The 20,327-nt window shown below is 36.8% G+C and overlaps 1 protein-coding gene across 8 annotated transcripts in view; it reads right to left on the bottom strand.

Annotated features, from left to right (window-relative positions):
* Window positions 1–20,327, bottom strand: part of LOC139962086 (voltage-dependent L-type calcium channel subunit alpha-1D-like) — a 226,109-nt gene that overhangs the window by 65,882 nt on the left and 139,900 nt on the right. For all 8 annotated transcript variants that reach the window (XM_071961947.1, XM_071961945.1, XM_071961949.1 and 5 more), the window contains 8 exons: window positions 15,963–16,188; window positions 12,379–12,589; window positions 9,836–9,956; window positions 8,893–9,136; window positions 8,645–8,669; window positions 8,230–8,278; window positions 4,089–4,239; window positions 2,862–2,991 (listed from right to left, as the gene is read on the bottom strand). In XM_071961947.1, coding sequence (XP_071818048.1) covers window positions 2,862–2,991; window positions 4,089–4,239; window positions 8,230–8,278; window positions 8,645–8,669; window positions 8,893–9,136; window positions 9,836–9,956; window positions 12,379–12,589; window positions 15,963–16,188 — 1,157 coding nt within the window. The remainder of the gene's footprint in view (window positions 1–2,861; window positions 2,992–4,088; window positions 4,240–8,229; window positions 8,279–8,644; window positions 8,670–8,892; window positions 9,137–9,835; window positions 9,957–12,378; window positions 12,590–15,962; window positions 16,189–20,327) is intronic.

The raw sequence follows: 20,327 nt of genomic DNA, 5'->3' as shown, positions 1-20,327 counted from the left end.
CAAAAACATATAAGAGGCAAGTATGGTCAAAGGTTTAGGCAGTGTTAGATACAACAATCTTTCACACAAATGCAGGCTAGACAGTTGTATTAAACCTATTAACAAATAACAATAACAATCACAAATATCAATTAACCACAACAGCTAAAAATATAACAATAATTGTAAGGGGGAAAATGTTACAATTTTTTCTTTCCCATAACCAATTATCTCTTTGCATAGACTGGGGTGATGGAGGGTGTGGCATAGGCTGGGGTGGTGGAGGGTGTGACATAGGCTGGGGTGGTGGAGGGTGTGGCAATAGGGTAAAGGAGGAACAGAGTAAGACAGCATGTTATGAAGTGTGGGAAGGATCAACAATACACAAAGTCTATCATCTACCATCAAACACTGAAAGAATATATTCTTAATATATAATTTGTGAAACACAACAAAGAACAGAGACATTATGTTGTGTGGACATTTTCAAATTGAATTGAGATTTCAAATTTACCAAAGCCTATGCAAAAGTTGTGAAAGTAACAATTATTCATTCAAGAAAAATAGAATGACAGTGACACTTAGTGGATGGGATGTGGTTTTGCAGGGCAGGGGGTGGGGTTGGGGGAAGGGGGGATGAATGGAAAGAACAATTCAGAAGAAGTGGATAAAGAATCAAGAAGAAAGTGACAGACTTCCTCTTAAATTTGAAGTTTGGTAATATGACTAAATATATGGTGCAAATGATTTTATCACATTTACTTAGCAGTTCTTATTAGTGACAAGAAAATATATGACTAGGACACACATTTGCTTCATTCATCATCAAGGCAATTTCCCTATAAACAACAAAACATCCTGCTATTGAGATGTCATAAACATGGCTACCAAACAACACATCTCCTATTCTTGCCTCTTTCAAGAAGAACTCTAAATATTTTATCCCATATCTTAAGCCTTTGCTGGTGTTCAACTCCTTGCTCTCAATAGTTTTTTCCTTTCGTATCATTTCTTGTGACTTTCGCACAGTGCCTTGAGCACCTTGTTGACATTATGTGTGCATTATAAATCCTCCTCATTATTATTATATTTAACATTATTACAAAACTTGGTTATCACAAAATGACAAGCAAAATTCATGGCAGTGTCCTTTGAAATGTGCGGAAATGACCAACATCTACTATTTGACATGAGAAAGGGAGAAAAGTTGATAGGATTATTGTGAACATTTTGCCATGATGCATAATACAAAATGGGCAAAAGAAGGGGGGGGGGGAAAGAATTAGATTATCCAATCATGCAGTTAGGGGGAGGGGGGAACTGATAGAATAGGATTTAAAATACTTGCCAGATGAAGTGCATTTCATGCATAAACAGTTACTACAAAGTAAGGACAAAAGACACAAGATTTGGGATTATCGCCGTCAACATGCAGCAGCCACTACAAGAAGACTTGCTAACACAGAAAAGCACTGGGGAACAACTGCAGGTTAAGAGAAGAAAATACTTCAACATATTCAACAACGTAGTAAAGTAAGAAAACATCAATATTTATCACGAAAAAAAAAAAAAGATAAAATTTAAAAGCAAAGTGTATCAATCGCTAGCCTAAAGCAAACAAACCTAATTTTGAAATCAAGTGAACGTTGTAATGGGTATCAGGAACATACTTTATACACTGTATAATATGTAACCAGATGATATGGAAGGTTAATGGACATGCATACTAAAAACATGAAATAACTGACAAGTATCTACCACCTGTTGGTATTTTATTACTGGACTCAAATTTTACCAATCCATATTACTACACAAAGCTCTTTTATCCAATAATGTAAAATTGGCGCATTTCCCCTTTTGAAATTAAAATTTGTTAGTAGACCATCAGATAAACAATAGGAATCACCAATTTGATCTCTCTAATATAATGAACCATTTAGGCTAGTACAATGTACGTTTCATGGGAGAGAAAAATCAACTAATTTGGTTATTATCTGTCAAGCCAAACACCAATGATAACTATTGTGTTGGCTGCCCTTCTCTATTCGTGAAATATGATTATCGACAAGATTGTCAGCAAAAAACACTAAAAAGGATTGTCCAGATGAAAATTTATGTGTCACTGCAGGAAAAGAGGAGGAACGTATTGTAAGTTTCCTGGTGAAGTTTGCATTGAACTCCTATATACAGTATTCAAGATATCAGCATTTGAAGTTTACAGTTTTGCACCCAAAGTGAACTTGAAGCATACTATGTTTTTCTTGGGTATGCATCTTAATATAAACACCCTACAGTCATTGGTAATAATTCATTTTTTCAACTCCTTGAAATGCCCTCAGGACTAGCACTAGCACATAACAAGAATGATTGATTTATTAGTTTGGAGTTTTCCCTTTTCTTGTAGTTCTTCAAAATAACTTCAATATGATTTTTTTTCAAAACGTGGAAAAAATTGTGAAGTTTAATCTATATTTTATGCTCATTTCATATTTGAAGATCATAAGAAAATTTCCAAAACACTTTGATTTAGAGAGAAGAGCTATTATCAGATTCTTAATACTGTTAAAATCTTCCACAATTTACATAATGGTTAGCTTCCAAAGTCAAACTTTTCAACCTTTTTATCTTGTGATTTTAAGTCTTTACATTTAAAATTTCAGTTCTTAATCTTGCAAGTTTAAATTTAACTGAAACTTTCGACTTTGAGGTAGGAAGCCATAAGTTACAATGTTCCTTCCGGGCCAACATTATCCAGCAAATTGTCCATACTCACAGCCGTTGCTCGGAGGGCTTTGTTTCAAAGTGAATTTCCTGAAACTAAGATCTACAAAAGGCATGCAGAGATTGAGAAAAAAAAATTTAATCTAAAATAACCATCTTACATCGTTCCTTCTTTTGTCTATATTTCGAGGATCTTCAGCTGCAAGCATTGCACTACTGACGAGGATCATAACGAGCACCACGTTAGTGAAATAGCTATGATTGCAAACGTAGTAGCAGAGCTTACGAAACCTATACGAAAAGAAAGCAAATGAGTCACTGAATATTCATGAGATGTAAACTTAGTCTTGTGTGTCAATTTTGAATTCTTATTTCATTTTTAGTTGATTTCTGCTTTAGCCTTTACATACCTTACGTCTTGATGAAAATTTACAAATTTACATATATACTTTAACCATTTTCTTTGTCTATTGTAATAAATGTATGTAATATTTATTAGTGCTTAGTCAGCATATTCTACACAATTGTCTTGTGTGTCAATTTTCAATTCTTATTTCATTTTTAGTTGATTTCTGCTTTAGCCTTACTTCTTGATGAAAATTTTACAATTTTACATACTTGAACCATTTTCTTTGTCTTTTGTATAAAATTTATGTAATATTTATTAATGTTTAGTCAGCATATTCAACACACACACACTATCCTGTCTATTTTGTGAACAAATTCATCCTCCATTTTGTCATAGCATAATTGACACCTTTTCATGTTCCATAATCACTTGTGTAAGGACAATTTCAATGTCAGTGTGACAGTCAATCTAAGGTTGAAGAGTCATTGCCAAGATCCATAAAGATAAAAAATGTGTATAAAGTTAATATGTAATCACATCTCTTATAAAGAACTATCATGTTTAAGATAAAAGATGGGCTAAATCTTTAAGGAACTGACACACTTGGTTCTTGGTCAAGTCATTCTATGTTCAGTTATCACTGTTATGTATAAAATTTTAAATTGTTGTAATTTCTATATTAATTCTCACTTACAAGTTACTTACACAGACCAGATGACAAACATTCTAAAAGGTTATAATTTCAGCAATAAACTATTGTTTGGTTTGTGTGAGACACCACATTTATGTAATAAAAGGGATCACTTTAATTACACCTTTATTTTACCAGGTAATTTTCAGAATAATATTTCAAAATCACAACAATTGTGGTACAATGGTAGAGTAGTCTGTTCTCGTTCATTCTGTGTTATAACATTGGACATTTCGTTTTCTATTGGTCAACTGTTACTAAGCCTGAATTAATAGAATTATATTGATTTTTGTTATCATTACTTAACCAATTGAATTCTGATAGCAAATATTTGAGGTAAATCCTCACCCATTTTCTGGCCCAAATACAAAGAGTGAAGATGCTTTTGGCATAGGTTCCTTGCGGGTGGGCATTTTTAATTCAGACATCCTTCGAGGCCTCGCTCCCGAGGTCGTCACCGTATCTTCTGCTTCTTCCTCCTCCTCATCTTCTTCCACATCTTAAGAAATCGACAAAGAATAAACATACATGGAGTGTTAAGCCCAAATAATCTTTGACTTTTGAAGAAAAAAATTCTTTGGATTTTCTTGACTGTAATCTTAATATCAAAATATGATAACTGTATCGGTCTCGACGGATTATAATTATCAGTTTGCTATGAAACATCAACACACTAAAGAAAGCTTTATCAACCAAACTCTGATAAAAAGAATCCTTCATCAAGTAAAGCTCCCCTCTTTAATTGTACAAATGAATACCAATTATCAGAGACAGTAGATGAATTCACACAGTTTCTAATGACTACCACAGATTAAAATATATCCTGTCGTTGAGCCATTAGAAGACATCTCAAGATGCGTTAGGGACATCTTCACTGAGCCGTTAGAAGACATATCAAGATGCTATAGGGACATCTACACTGAGCCGTTAGAAGACATATCAAATGCAATAGGGACATCTACACTGAGCCGTTAGAAGACATATCAAGATGCTATAGGGACATCTATACTGAGACGTTAGAAGACATTTCAAGATGCTATATAGGGACATCTCCGCTGAGCCGTTAGAAGACATATCTAGATGCTATATAGGGACATCTACACTGAGCCGTTAGAAGACATATCGAGATGCTATAGGGACATCTACACTGAGCCGTTAAAAGACATATCAAAATGCGATAGAGACATCTTCACTGAGCCGTTAGAAGACATATCGAGATGCTATAGGGAAATCTACACTGAGCCGTTAGAAGACATATCGAGATGCTAGAGGGACATCTACACTGAGCCGTTAGAAGACATATCGAGATGCTACAGGGACATCTTCACTGAGCCGTTAGAAGACATATCGAGATGCTACAGGGACATCTTCACTGAGCCGTTAGAAGACATATCGAGATGCTATAGGGACATCTACACTGAGCCGTTAGAAGACATATCGAGATGCTATAGGGACATCTACACTGAGCCGTTAGAAGACATATCAAGATGCTATAGGGACATCTACACTGAGCCGTTAGAAGACATATCAAGATGCTATATAGGGACATCTCCGCTGAACCGTTAGAAGACATATCGAGATGCTATATAGGGACATCTACACTGAGCCGTTAGAAGACATATCGAGATGCTATAGGGACATCTACACTGAGCCGTTAGAAGACATATCGAGATGCTATAGGGACATCTACACTGAGCCGTTAGAAGACATATCGAGATGCTATAGGGAAATCTACACTGAGCCGTTAAAAGACATATCGAGATGCTATAGGGACATCTACACTGAGCCGTTAGAAGACATATCGAGATCCTATAGGGACATCTACACTGAGCCGTTAGAAGACATATCGAGATGCTATAGGGACATCTTCACTGAGCCGTTAGAAGACATATCGAGATGCTATAGGGACATCTACACTGAGCCGTTAGAAGACATATCGAGATGCTATAGGGACATCTATACTGAGCCGTTAGAAGACATATCAAGATGCTATAGGGATACTACACTGAGCCGTTAGAAGACATCTCAAGATGCTATAGGGACATCTATACTGAGCAGTTAGAAGACATATCAAGATGCGATAGGGACATCTACACTGAACCGTTAGAAGACATATCAAGATGGGATAGGGACATCTATACTGAGCCGTTAGAAGACACGTTAAGATACAGTAGGGACATCTACACTGAGCCGTTAGAAGACATATCAAGATGCGATAGGGACATCTATACTGAGACGTTAGAAGACACGTTAAGATACAGTAGGGACATCTACACTGAGCCGTTAGAAGACATATCAAGATGCGACAGGGACATCGATACTGAGCCGTTAGAAGACATATCGAGATGCTATAGGGACATCGACACTGAGCCGTTAGAAGACACATTAAGATGCGATAGGGACATCTACACTAAGCCGTTAGAAAATATCTCAAGATGCTATAGGGACACCTATACTGAGCCGTTAGAGACATATCAAGATGCTATATAGGGACATCTCCGCTGAGCCATTAGAGACATATCAAGATGTGATAGGGACATCTATACTGAGCCGTTAGAAGACATATCAAGATGCTATATAGGGATATCTCCGCTGAGCCGTTAGAAGACATATCGAGATGCTATAGGGACATCGATACTGAGCCGTTAGAAGACACATTAAGATGCGATAGGGACATCTACACTGAGCCGTTAGAAGATATCTCAAGATGCTATAGGGACATCTATACTGAGCCGTTAGAAGACATATCAAGATGCTATATAGGGATATCTCCGCTGAGCCGTTAGAAGACATATCGAGATGCTATAGGGACATCGATACTGAGCCGTTAGAAGACACATTAAGATGCGATAGGGACATCTACACTGAGCCGTTAGAAGACATCTCAAGATGCTATAGGGACATCTATACTGAGCTGTTAGAAGACATATCAAGATGCTATATAGGGATATCTCCGCTGAGCCGTTAGAGACATATGGAGATGCGATAGGGACATCTATACTGAGACATTAGAAGACATATCAAGATGCAATAGGGACATCTCCGCTGAGCCGTTAGAAGACATCTCAAGATGCGATAGGGACATCTCCGCTGAGCCGTTAAAAGACATATCAAATGCAATAGGGACATCTACACTGAGCCGTTAGAAGACATATCAAGATGCGATAGGGACTTCTATACTGAGCCGTTAGAAGACATATCAAGATGCTATATAGGGACATCTCCGCTGAGCCGTTAGAAGACATATCAAGATGCGATAGAGACATCTACACTGAGCCGTTAGAAGACATATCGAGATGCTATAGGGACATCTTTACTGAGATGTTAGAAGACATATCAAGATGCTATATAGGGACATCTCCGCTGAGCCGTTAGAGACATATCGAGATGCGATAGGGACATCTATACTGAGACATTAGAAGACATATCAAAATGCAATAGGGACATCTCCGCTGAGCCGTTAGAAGACATCTCAAGATGCGATAGGGACATCTCCGCTGAGCCGTTAGAAGACATATCAAGATGCGTTAGGGACATCTAAACTGAGCCGTTAGAAGACATATCAAGATGCTATATAGGGACATCTCCGCTGAGCCGTTAGAAAACATATCAAGATGCAATAGGGACATCTATACTGAGCCGTTAGAAGACATATCAAGATGCTATAGGGACATCTACACTGAGCCGTTAGAAGACACATTAAGATGCGATAGGGACACCTAAACTGAGCCGTTAGAAGATGTCTCAAAATGCTATAGGGACATCTACACTGAGCCGTTAGAAGATATATCAAGATGCGATAGGGACATCTACACTGAGCTGTTAGAAGACATATCGAGATGCTATAGGGACATCTACACTGAGCCGTTAGAAGACATATCAAGATGCGATAGGGACATCTCCGCTGAGCCGTTAGAAGATGTCTCAAAATGCAATAGGGACATCTACACTGAGCCGTTAGAAGACATATCGAGATGCGATAGGGACATCTACACTGAGCCGTTAGAAGACATATCAAGATGCTATAGGGACATCTTCACTGAGCCGTTAGAAGACACATTAAGATGCGATAGGGACACCTAAACTGAGCCGTTAGAAGATGTCTCAAAATGCGATAGGGACATCTACACTGAGCCGTTAGAAGATATATCAAGATGCGATAGGGACATCTACACTGAGCCGTTAGAAGACATATCAAGATGCTATAGGGACATCTACACTGAGCCATTAGAAGACACATTAAGATGCGATAGGGACACCTAAACTGAGCCGTTAGAAGATGTCTCAAAATGCAATAGGGACATCTACACTGAGCCGTTAGAAGACATATCAAGATGCGATAGGGACTTCTACACTGAGCCGTTAGAAGACACATTAAGATGCTATAGGGACATCTACACTGAGCCATTAGAAGACACATTAAGATGCGATAGGGACACCTAAACTGAGCCGTTAGAAGATATCTCAAAATGCAATAGGGATATCTCACCTGATTCTTTCAATGACTTTCTAGCTTCTTCATCTTCTTCACTTTTTATCTGTGAAAGGAAAAGTAGATATCGACTTATAAACCAAACTGTACAATTTCAAGGGAAGGTTTACTGGTATACAGTCATTTAAAATGAATATTTTAATTATTTATGATCTTAAAAGCAATGTCTCTGAACCATATGTATGTTTAACAGTCAAAGATCATGACATTCAAATGATAAACTATTGCACATTAGAGTGTATGGGGTTTTGTTGTTTGTCAATAGGCTCACATTGGTGTTCTGGATGAGTGAAGATATGTCTAATATATGCTACATAATACACACTGTATAAATCACGTTGATAAAGAATTTCTTTATAAAGTCAAATTATTTTCCAGTCACCAATGGTATTTTTTCTTGTCTTTCACTGACCTTTTCGTTTTCACTGTCCATTGATCTAAGAGTGAAGAAAGAAACAACAAAAATACAAATTCATTTGAACAATATATACAATATTAACAATTTTACCTTTCTCATTTCTAATTTGTAAATGAAGTTGTAAACAATAATATCACACCACTACCTCTCCTCCCCATACCCTCAAAACTCAAAAGTTAATTGCTGGTTCCATTCATAGATGAAGAAGTTAATACAACCTCATTTTGCAGTTTATTGTTTACCTAGATTTATGGTTGTAAACTTCATTTTTCAGAGCCTTTTTCTTCTCTTGTAGCCTTTTGGGTCCTCTTATAACTCCAGAAGGGTCTACACCAGGTGGTAACTGTTTGGACAAATCTAAATCTTCCTTCCTTCTTATCGACTTTTTCTTCTTCTCTTCTTCTTTTTCCTTTTCGTAAGCCGTTAAGCTTTCCGCATCAGCTAGATTGTCCACAGCAATGGCCAAAAACACATTGAGAAGTATGTCTGGAGGAGTCGGGCTAAGGAATGCTTTGTATATCTACCTGGTGTTAGTGACAGCGAGTTATATTATAAACTCTTATACCAGTTTAACATAACAAATCAAGCAAGGTATCAGTCTTAACAATGAATTTAGTATTAAGCCAAAAACACAAAATAAAACACAAATTCAGAAGATCATTGTGAATACAGCTCGTTAAAAGTCGTTGACTCAAATATGCTAGAAGGAAATTTGACACCAATTTTACAGTCACATAGTGACGGACTTTCTTGACAATGAGACATTTAATTGTCAACTTGGACACTTCTCAATGTCTGTTAATTATGTGGAAGGTCAGAACTCTCATGAAAGTACATTTAAATTTTTTTTTTACTAAGTTTAAAGTACTAAAATTTTGGGTAAATACTGATGATTATAACTGTCATGAAGTAACACAGCAATGAACAAAATGAAACATAATTATTTGCTGCTAACTCCCAAAGAAGAAAGTACTTCTGTCAGAAACTCGGAAATGGACCATCATTTTAAAATCGGGGGAAAAAGCTCTAGTAACTGCTAGAAAAATCAGTGAAGCAATTTCATAACATCAAGAGAGGTCATTTTGTCTTTTCTCAATCTGGCTGATCACTAAAGAGTTCATCGTACAAGAAAGAGCAAAACGCATCTTGTAAACTCATTAACAGAAACATCTGGTTTAAGGATACAGTTACCACCGATGAAGAGCAAGATGAAGTAAAGGCTGAAAATAATCCCAACGGAATTGACCCCATTATGAGACTGAATGCCGTCATACATGACCTCATTCCAATCCTCGCCTGTTAAGACCTAAACGGAAAAAAGAAAATAAAAGCAAGGTTTGCATTTAAATTGATCTTATCTTAATCTGTACTCTAGCATTGCTTAAATCTATAGTTTTAATGAGGGAGCGATTAATAAATCTGATTCCACCCTATCAATATGTTGCCACCCTGAAAGTTTTCCATACTGGTATTAACCAACTGTAAAATGGAATTGGAAAAATTGGAAAATCGTTCAAACTTTCACTTTGACTTCATTTATATGAATTGATACTTGACGAAATAAATTAGCTGCATTGTTATGGGATATTAGTGTAGAATACCATCAATAACATTGATCAAAACCAACTCAAAACGGTGCTAGATGTACTGATTTAGTTGGATCCACATATTGGTATTTTATTTTTATATTCAAACTATGTACCTTGTAACAACAAGACTTCTCTAAACAATTTCAGGAGTTTAAAACTTTAAGAAGAATTTGATCTTAGTATAAAATATTGTGAAAAATTTGAATTATGTAAGACTTGCAAAACCTTTGTCAAAATCCCCAGGGGCTACAGTTATTTATTTGTTAAATCCCAAGGGCTACAATTGAGAGATATTTTGTAAAATAACAAAACTTTTTCCAAATCCCAGCTTCAAATAAAAGTACTGCTTTAATATTTCAACTTTCATTACTAAAACTATTACTAAAATACTACCATAACTTGATTCAACTAATCATTTATATATAAATGGAAGGTTTACAAATTTGAGCATCAGAAATTGATGGATTCATGATCATAACATATCAATTTTTTGTTTTTCTTTTATTTACAGAAGATCCCATTTTTTGCGTTGGTAATTTGATAAAAATCACAACTACAAAGGTGTGCCATCAATAATAATCTATGTAGTGACAGCTTGCATTCATCTTCTATTGACCCAATGGAAGATAAATTAAACAGAAAATATGGAGTTCACTTTTTTCAACTTTGATAATAGAAGCCTTTTTTTACAAGTTTAAGACAAATTCCTACAGGCAAAAACCAACAGCTTTCTCATTTCTAACATTTAATGTTGATAGTCACCTTGATCCAAGGAATCTCATTAAAATGCAGTGAAGGTCGAATTTCGACGCCATTAAATACCGTCCAAAGAATAATTACTCTGTTGGAACAAGAACGTGCCGAACCAAACTGTGACAGATCTTCGACACTTACGGCTGCTGTAAAATATCGCTTTATCACCATTACATGTGGGGGGTGTTTTTACTGTTCAAACACAACTTTTCAATTCTGCTTAACAACAAAATAATACATTTATTATTTTGCCTGGGGGCTCTTAACCTTTAGGTTTAGCGAGTACATTCTTTCGAACAGTCAGATAGCTGGCATATAACTACAATAGTGACATTTAAGTCCATGGTTTAATGCCAAATCTATCATCCAAAAACCGAAAGAGAGAAAAAAACAGGAGAGGAAGACGAAGAAGAAGAAAAAACAAACTCCTTTGCACAATCACAAATTAAAAAGGAATTACAGATCATTGGTGATTACTTTTCTCAAGGGGGAGTATACACAGACGCTCATAAGAATAAAGCAGGCTTCTACTATAGCAGGAGTACAGCAGCATAAGTATAAATACAAGTAAACCTCCTCTCCGTATGGGTACGAGTACAATCCTGTAATGATCGGTATGAGAACTAGAATCTATACAAGATTTCCAAGCGGAGTGCAAGTCCGGGTACACACCAACGAGGGCTGGTACAGGCAAATACCACAGAGAGCCAGTACAAGTGCAGATTCACTGCTGATCTGGAACATATGGAAGATTTAAAGTTTATGTAGGTATTTGGAGGGACAGAGGGAGAAGAGGGAGCAGAGGGAGGGAGGGGAGGAAGGGAGGGGAGGCAGGGATGGTAGGAGGGTAAAGAGGGAGGGGGAAGGGGGAAAGAGGGTAGGGAGGGAGAGAGGGAGATGGGAAGAGGGAGGGGAGGAGGGAGAAGAGGGAGGGGGAAGAGGAGCAAGAAAGGGGTGAGGAGGGAGGGAGGAAGTGGGAGCAGGGACAGTAGGGAAGGAGAAGCAGGAGGGAAGACGGAGGGAAGACGGAGGGAGTGGGAGGGAAGGGAAGGAGGGAGAAGAGGGAGCGGAGGGAGGAAGGGGAGGAGGGAGGAAGGGGAGGAGGGAGGAAGGGGAGGAGGGAGGAAGGGGAGGAAAGAGGAAGGGGAGGAGGGAGGAAGGGGAAGGGAGAGGAGGGAGGGAGAGGAGGGAGAGGGAGGAAGGGAGAGGAGGGAGGGAGAGGAGGGAGGGAGGGAGGGAGGGAGAGGAGGGAGTGTAGGGAGGGAGAGTAGGGAGGAAGAGGGAGCGGGAGGAAAGAGGGTAGGCATAAAAAGTTGCACTAATGTTTGCAATAATCCTGCAAAGCAAGTACCTACATCATAATTAACCAGCATATTTTGTACTCACCTGGAACACTGTGAAGAGAGCTTGCCAAAAGTTATCAAAATTACTCCTCGGTTTCAGCTCCTTGGGATTGAAGTTAAACTTGCCTCCAAAAAGTTGCATCCCGAGTAGAGCAAAGATGAGGATGAAGAGGAAGAGCAAGAGTAAGAGACTGGCAATAGAACGAATACTGTTGAGCAGAGAGGCCACCAAATTACGAAGAGCAGCCCAATACCTGCAGAAAAAAAGGGGTAAAACAATGCTGAAAAACATCCAGTTCTCCAAAAAATGACTGTCCATGATTTGGTAAATAGAGCATAGATGGCTATAAGGAGAGGAATGAGGTCTTTTAGTACACATGGTATGAGAGGGCAACAGTTGTGAAGACACATACGTTAACAGGAGAGTTTTGTGAAATTTACACCATTTTGAAAACTGTTAACAATTTTAATCAATATATGGTGTGTTGTAGTGTATAAACTACAAATAGATACATTTTTATGGCAACAAATGAGCTCTCACAGAATAGGAAGGAAAGATTTAGACCACTAATAGAAATCGCTCAAACCGTATAGCTTTTCACAGTTGATTGCTGATAGTGCAGTATATATTAAGTACACAAGATATTGCAGTCGTCTTCATGGAATACAACTTTTCCATCCATTTTCTTCTCTCTGCACCTTTAACTAGTGGATGCAGATTTATGGGGTCAGCCTACAGTTAGACTTAAACTTCATACACATTCTACTTTGATGCACCTCATGTCAAAAGTGCTATCCTCTAAGACAGGATCATGGACATCCCTCCAGGTAGTAACTTTCAAGAAACACATTCCTCATCAATCTTTGACTAAAAGTATTTTTAGTGCCATAGAGTTTTTGCCCTTTGTCATGCATCATCTGATATTCTAACAACCTAGCGTGTGTTGTACTTCAGAGAGCTATAAACCTTTCCTGGGTATACATATCTATATTAAACTTGATGGGTCTACGATCTTCATTTAATGGTGTGCAGTCTGTATCACAGTTTACAATCAACAAGTCAGTATGGCGGCTACCACTTTGGTTTGGTTGTAATACAAGGCATTAGTGTAGCAGCAATACAAAGGTGTGATATGTGTTCAATAGACCTATAGTTATCAATCAAGGGGTTAAATTACAATTCATGAACTATACAAAATCAGTACTCCAAGGTTTACAACTTAGTGGAAACTGACTGACAGACTGAGCAACTGATTGATTGTCTGACTGAATGACAGCATGTCTGACTGATGATCTTATGACTGAGTATCTGACTGACTGTCTGTCTAAATGATTGTCTGAATGATTATCTGACTGACTGTCTGATTGTCTAACTGACTGACCAACTGATTATCTGACTGACTGTCCGATTAACTGACTGACTGTCTGACTGATTATCTGATGACTGACTGACTAACTTCTGACTGACTGCCTGACTGAAGACTGATTATCTGACTGACTGACTGTCTGACTAAAGGACTATCTGACTGACTGATTATTTGACTGATTATCTGACTGATAGTCTGACTAACTGACTAACTTCTGACTGACTGTCTGATTATCTGATTGACTGTCTAACTCACTGACTAAATGACTGTCTGACTGATTATCTGACTGACTGACTAACTTCTGACTGACTGTCTTTCTGAATGATTGTCTGACTGACTGATTGTCTGACTGACTAAATGACTATCTGACTGACTGTCTGACTGACTGATTAACTTCTGACTGACTGTCTTTCTGACTGATTATCTGACTGACTGTTTGATTGTCTGACAGACTGCTTGACTCACTGACAGGCTAAGCAGCAAAATCAAAGCTTTCTATCAATTAGAGATTGTAGCTTATAATATCTGAAAAAGAGAAAATTTCTTCTAACTGCTTATAGAGCCAGACCATTTGAGAAACTCATACCGCCATACAGGTAGGGTTTTCTCTCTTCAAGAAAAAAGCAGCACTTTCTTCCCATGACCGCGAGATAGTATTGGTAGATAAAACTAGCCACACTTGGATTATCCATAATTTAGTTTACAAGGTATTAATGGGCAGGAAGGAGCACATACCAAACACATCATATATATGTGTCTTTATTGCTACTACTTTAATGACGAGATGATTAACCTGTTTATTGCCTCCAGGGGGTTTGCAAATTTCTTGTTACCCTTAAGTAATGACATAAGAAGTATCACTTCATGAGAAATAATTAGAGCAACCATAAAAATGGAAGAACTGGGTTTTAATGAAGAGATTAGAAGAGGGCGATGAAAAGTGGCCAGTTCTCTGGGGGTATACTGCTGTTCTGATGTCATATGAAGAAATAGCCCCAGCAAACAAATTTAAACAAAACAACGATATTCATAGAAAACAGATGTCAGTGGGTGTTACTCATTCCATTATTGAAGATATGGTTGCTAAGAAATAAAGTCAGATCCAGATGGATGAGGAATGTGTTAGGAAAGAAAGTTGGAAAAAAAATATATAAAAAAATAAAACAGACCACAGAAGCTGGTCATTACTGAATGGACATGTTGATTACTATTAAAAAATTAGGCACTTGTCATCAATAAGCTTTAAAATATTTTAAATAACACTAACAAAGAATTCCCTGAAATTGAGTCTGATATTTATTAATATGCATTACGCATGCACTTTTTTCTTCTTTTTTTGATTGTGAGGGAGACTATAACACCGTATGCCCTCTACGTTTTGACATTGTTGCATATTTGCTGCATGTTATAGAGAAGAGTGCAGACCACCGCATAGGATCACACACGACCATGCATACTGCATGTATTCAATAAACTGATCGAAAGGTAAATTGTGCAGAGAAGAATATTCTTTTGAGTCAGCAAAGCAAATACTTAGTGCTAAATGTGTAGTTCTCCATAATATAGTTTGTGTTCATTATACAACACCTGGACACACCGTATGCTTATGTAGCAAAGAACACACAATTAAAAGAATAGTCCAGGTAAAAATGTCTTTTTGATATGTTCAAGAGGAACATAATCTTAGCATCCTGGTGAAATTTGCCTTCAATTCCTATGTACCGTTTTTGAGATATTGACAGTTGAACATATCTGATAATTTCTACCGAAAGTGAACTTGAAGCAAAGAGGTGTGATGTCATAGGTGTACACTGTCAAATAATGTTTTGTTTTTTCTTTATGTTTACATAGGAATTGAATGCAAATTTCACCAGAATGCTTAGATTATGTTCCTCTTTAACATATCAAAAAAATTTGACCTGGACTATTCTTTTAGATGACATAAATACCTATTAACAGGGGCCAGACTATGGTATTAATTGCTGCCAGCTCAATTGATCATCCTATCAGCAGTACTGGGACCTTGCAATTAGGTGAGGGCATTTAGTACTTCTACCAAAATAGCACCTTTCATGACCATTATTATTGGCACCTCACCCTGACCGTGTCTTCTGCACTTTGGATTCAGCACAGAAAGGTTTTTTTTCGAGCAAGTAATTGTTGGTACCACGCTCCACCTCTGTATTATAAGTTATAACCAATTACAGCTGTGTCTGATTTAAAAGGCAATGAAAAGTTGTAGAGAAGTGTACTAGCTTACCTGGTAACTTTGAAAACTCTGAGAAGCCGGACACACCTTAGCACACTGAGACCGATAGGTGGGATAAGTTGAGCGTTCGTTAGAGTGATCTCGATGAGACTGCTACAGACGACAAAGCAGTCAAATCGGTTGAAAAGAGATACAAAATAACCCTGCATACCAAGGCTGTACATTTTGATGAGCATTTCGATGGTGAAAATGATCACAAATAGAAGATTTCCAATATCTGAAAGAAAAATCAAAAAGTAAGGAAGGGGGAGTGAAAATATATTTCTCATAAATAAAAAAATTTGTCATTCATATGAAATGAAATAACTTAATCTTCATTTTGTTAAGAAAATTACCATTTTTTTAATACATTTTGAAGTTATTAACATTAAAGCAAACTCTAAAAAGACATGACTGAGTTTACGTTTTCAGTATTCCCTCATCATGGTTATTCCTTATTTGCCTTAAGAAATCGTTCTTATTTCTTTTCTTTTTTTCATTCCTAAACCTGAATTCATTTAAAACTTCAGAATTCAATCTCACTTTTAACATGCATGACAAGAATGGCTGATTTCCAAATACATCCAGGCCAACAATAGAACTAACATGGCCTTGAATCAACTGGGATATTATTATTTGCTAAGCTGACCATAACCTTAGTACTAAAATAACAACTGCTTCCTCTTCTGCACTGAAGGCAAACTTAGGTTACATGCATGCTAAAGCATTTTATTCTTCACCAAATAGTCAAGTAATTCATGAGGGTTAAAACCCACCAGGATTTATAATCTGTTGACCAGCTCTGTAGGGATTGATTGGTGAGGAGAATATTTCAGAACTTAAAGATTTTTTCTGGGTCGTGCATTACCAAAAGTATTTTTGATCGGCTGTATAGGAAATCAATTTTGTTGGTATAGTGGCATCCACTGAGGTGACTGGTTATATACACATATATACACATACATACATATATATACACATATGCATATACACAGGGTGTCATTGCTTTAGCTTCTTCGGTATTTCAGAAATGTGATCACCAGACACTGGGGTAGATACAACATTCTCATTAGATTTAGATACATGTTATACAAACTTTAATTCCTCATGAACCCACCAAATTTCACCGTCATTGGCGACCGTCCAGCAGTGTTTGCCATGGCTTTGGGAAGGAAACTCTCTAGTGGAGGTATCTCCTTCGAGAATTTTTTTTATACAACAAAGGGTGCTTTGTGGCAAAATGGTGTTATATGTTGTTATGTGCAAAGCTTATTCCACATTTTTCTTCAAAATTTTTTAATAATTGTGACTTTCCAAATACTTTTTCCCGACCCTAAATAGGGTCACAATCCCCAAAAAGCCAGGGATTTACATATCCCTGAAGCAGGACTTAGAATGAACACAGCTGTTATGTATTTAGCTCCATGAACAATAGTTGAAGACTTCACACACAATGTGGATCAGTTTTCAACTCGGTTATCAGATCCAGATCAAACTATGGATTGCTTTATGTGCTTTTAAGCCATTGTGTGCATTCCATTATAAACACACCCTAATCGATGCCAATCATGACAGCTTAAATTTGTCTCTTCCAGTTTTGACAACTCCTTGGGAATCGCTCCTTTGGAGAAAGAGTTTTTATCAGTAAAGTCAACATGCCTGGACACAGTTTAGATTTGTAAACAGAATGTTGAATGCAGCCCGATATACCTGCTTCAATTCATTTCATAATTCAAACTTGACAATTAAACAGAAAGAGAAGAACATTTTCTTATTAAGCAATAAGGGTTCCTGTTATTTTCAATTAAAGAACATAGTACATGGGGAACAACACTGATATATTTCTGAAGATCTCAGTTAACATGGTACAGGAAATTAATACTATCATGATGACATCACAGGTCTGGAGTTTCCCATCAATATTCATTTCCACTTTCAATGATCAAGAAAGGCGAAAATGTGTTTTCAATCTTGTTAATATACTTTCAGTACACTCTTTAACATGTTGGCCTTAAATTGTGTCTTATAATACAACAAATTTCCACACAAACAATTTTTCCAGTACAATAAACTGTCAACTTCAATACATAAAATATTCAAAGATATAAAACAAGAGTCAAAAATTTTATTAATGCCTCCTTGAGTAACATTAACCATTTGAAGATAAAAAGAGAGGCTTGACAAACATTAAGTATTTCAATAAATTGCACCTTCAATTTTTTTAAAAGCACAAACCATTAGAATCAATCCATGAGACTGGTGAACGTGTTTATGGCTTTGAACATCAATCCAATTTTTTAAACAGATTTCTGAAAATGCTTTCTGCAAAACTTGTCGGGCAAAAAAGTTAATGATTATCGTACTTGCGGCATTAAGTCACTATTTTTTAATGCCTTTGTAAGCTTTTAAGCGATGGAATGGAAACTCAAAACGAACGAAAAACAAAGAGAACAGCTCTGTAAAAGCTTCCTGTTCAAAGTTTTAATCCCTTTTACAAGAAATATTTCACAAGATGACTAAGTGAAGATAGATGTTCTGGTGTCAGCAGACATCTATAAACTCACATTGAAAGAAAGTTCATATTTAATATGAGGTGATGAACTTTATCTCCTTTAATCATTATGCTCTGATACTTACATTGCAACACAGAACACAGACATGGGGGGGGGGGGGGCGGTATTGGTTTTATTCATCAGCTTATGAAAGTCTCAGAAATGTTATGAAAGTTTTAGAATTATACTATTTCTCTAAAACAATGGCACTGATGATTAAGAGCTGTTAAGACAACGTATTTTTTTTCTTCAATTTGTCAACAATAAATTTTCCCCTGGAGTACCCTTCTAAAAAATGTATTTAATGTTTCAATGCTTCATTGCAAACTGTTGATATATTGTTCAAGCATGATTTCATCAACCCTGGAGCAATGATGATAGACGAGCAGACCAGCATGACAAATTTCCTTTCAGTTTTAACCTTCTCAGATCATAAGCTACAGAAATGATTTTGACCATTATCCATAGAAACGTGTCAAAACACACACTCAAATCAGACCATAGAATGGGAGGCTTCTCTTTGGGCCTCTAGATAGCACCTAGGCAGCCTTTCTTCTATTTATAATTTCTGCTCTACTGCATATACCAACTCACAAATAGAGCTTAAAGACTGTGATATATATAGGACAATCAGCTAGAGAGATGTTATCATAGAGGCAAACATGTGACAACACACATGGTGAAGAAGGTGATATCTTTATCAAGTCAAGAGATGGATCACAATGAAACTTTGATACAAGAAAACGTGTTTTAATAGAATCCAATCTACCAGATCGTAAGAGAAAAACCTGATACCTATAAAAAAAAAAATAGGAAGAACTGTAAGAGAACTAAGAAAACTCTATTCCCCTGATATTACAGAGGGTATCAAAGAAATAAGCTGAATGAATAAATAGTGAAACTGTTATATTACTACCAAGAACAAATTGGATGTCATCCCATCATCATTGCAGAGGTTGAAAAGAATTATCTCAAGAAGTTGATATGAGCAGATAAATTACACAGCGATACAGAAGTTATGAAAAGTATAATACAGCTGCTGTCATTCATGCATAACAATTCATTAATAACTTCTCATGTGTTTTGTAAACTTGAACTTAAAACAATACCTTTTAAACTGTCAGGAATATTTGCTATAAATGACAAAGCTACAGATGGTTTCCTTCAAATAATCACTGAACTTCTCAAACTTTGATCAGACTGTTGTTTAATGTGACTCACTTTTCTTGTTTTTCTCTGTTTAAAATTTTTTTGTGTGCAAATTTTGTGTTTAGGGAATTTTTCCACATATTTTAAATGTGAATATCTTCAAAACCAAAATAGTTACAAAATGATGACTTAAATTATAGCTGTTTGGTGATCCTTTTAACATAGAATTATTCTGACAAGGGGATGGGGGAGGGGAAATAGCAGCCACTTCTGGTTTATCTCAGGGTTGCTGCTTATGAGACAGGGCAAGGAAGGCGGGGGGGGGGGGGTTGTGCTATTATTAAGAACAACACTGTAATCATCACTACCCCTACCTTCTATTTTTAATCAAATTGAACTTGGAAAAAGGAACATGTCTTCTGCAACAGTCCATGCTTCCTCACACTTCCATGAAGTCATGAACAAATAATATATCCACTTTTTTCTGGATAAAACCTTGAAACATACACTCGTCAATAAACCTGGATTATTTCAGAGAGTCTATTATGTGGATCCTGGATTATGTGATTTCTGATATCTTACTAGTAATAACTTTATGGTATCTACTACGCATGTAACATGCTTTGACTTTTATATGTGTGCCCACAGTTGCAGCAAAACACGACTAAACAAAGTC

This window comes from Apostichopus japonicus, chromosome 20 (assembly GCF_037975245.1).
Source record: "Apostichopus japonicus isolate 1M-3 chromosome 20, ASM3797524v1, whole genome shotgun sequence".
Classification (NCBI taxonomy): domain Eukaryota; kingdom Metazoa; phylum Echinodermata; class Holothuroidea; order Aspidochirotida; family Stichopodidae; genus Apostichopus; species Apostichopus japonicus.
Note: the sequence above shows the minus strand (reverse complement) of the source record. Positions and strands in the feature narration are given on the sequence as shown.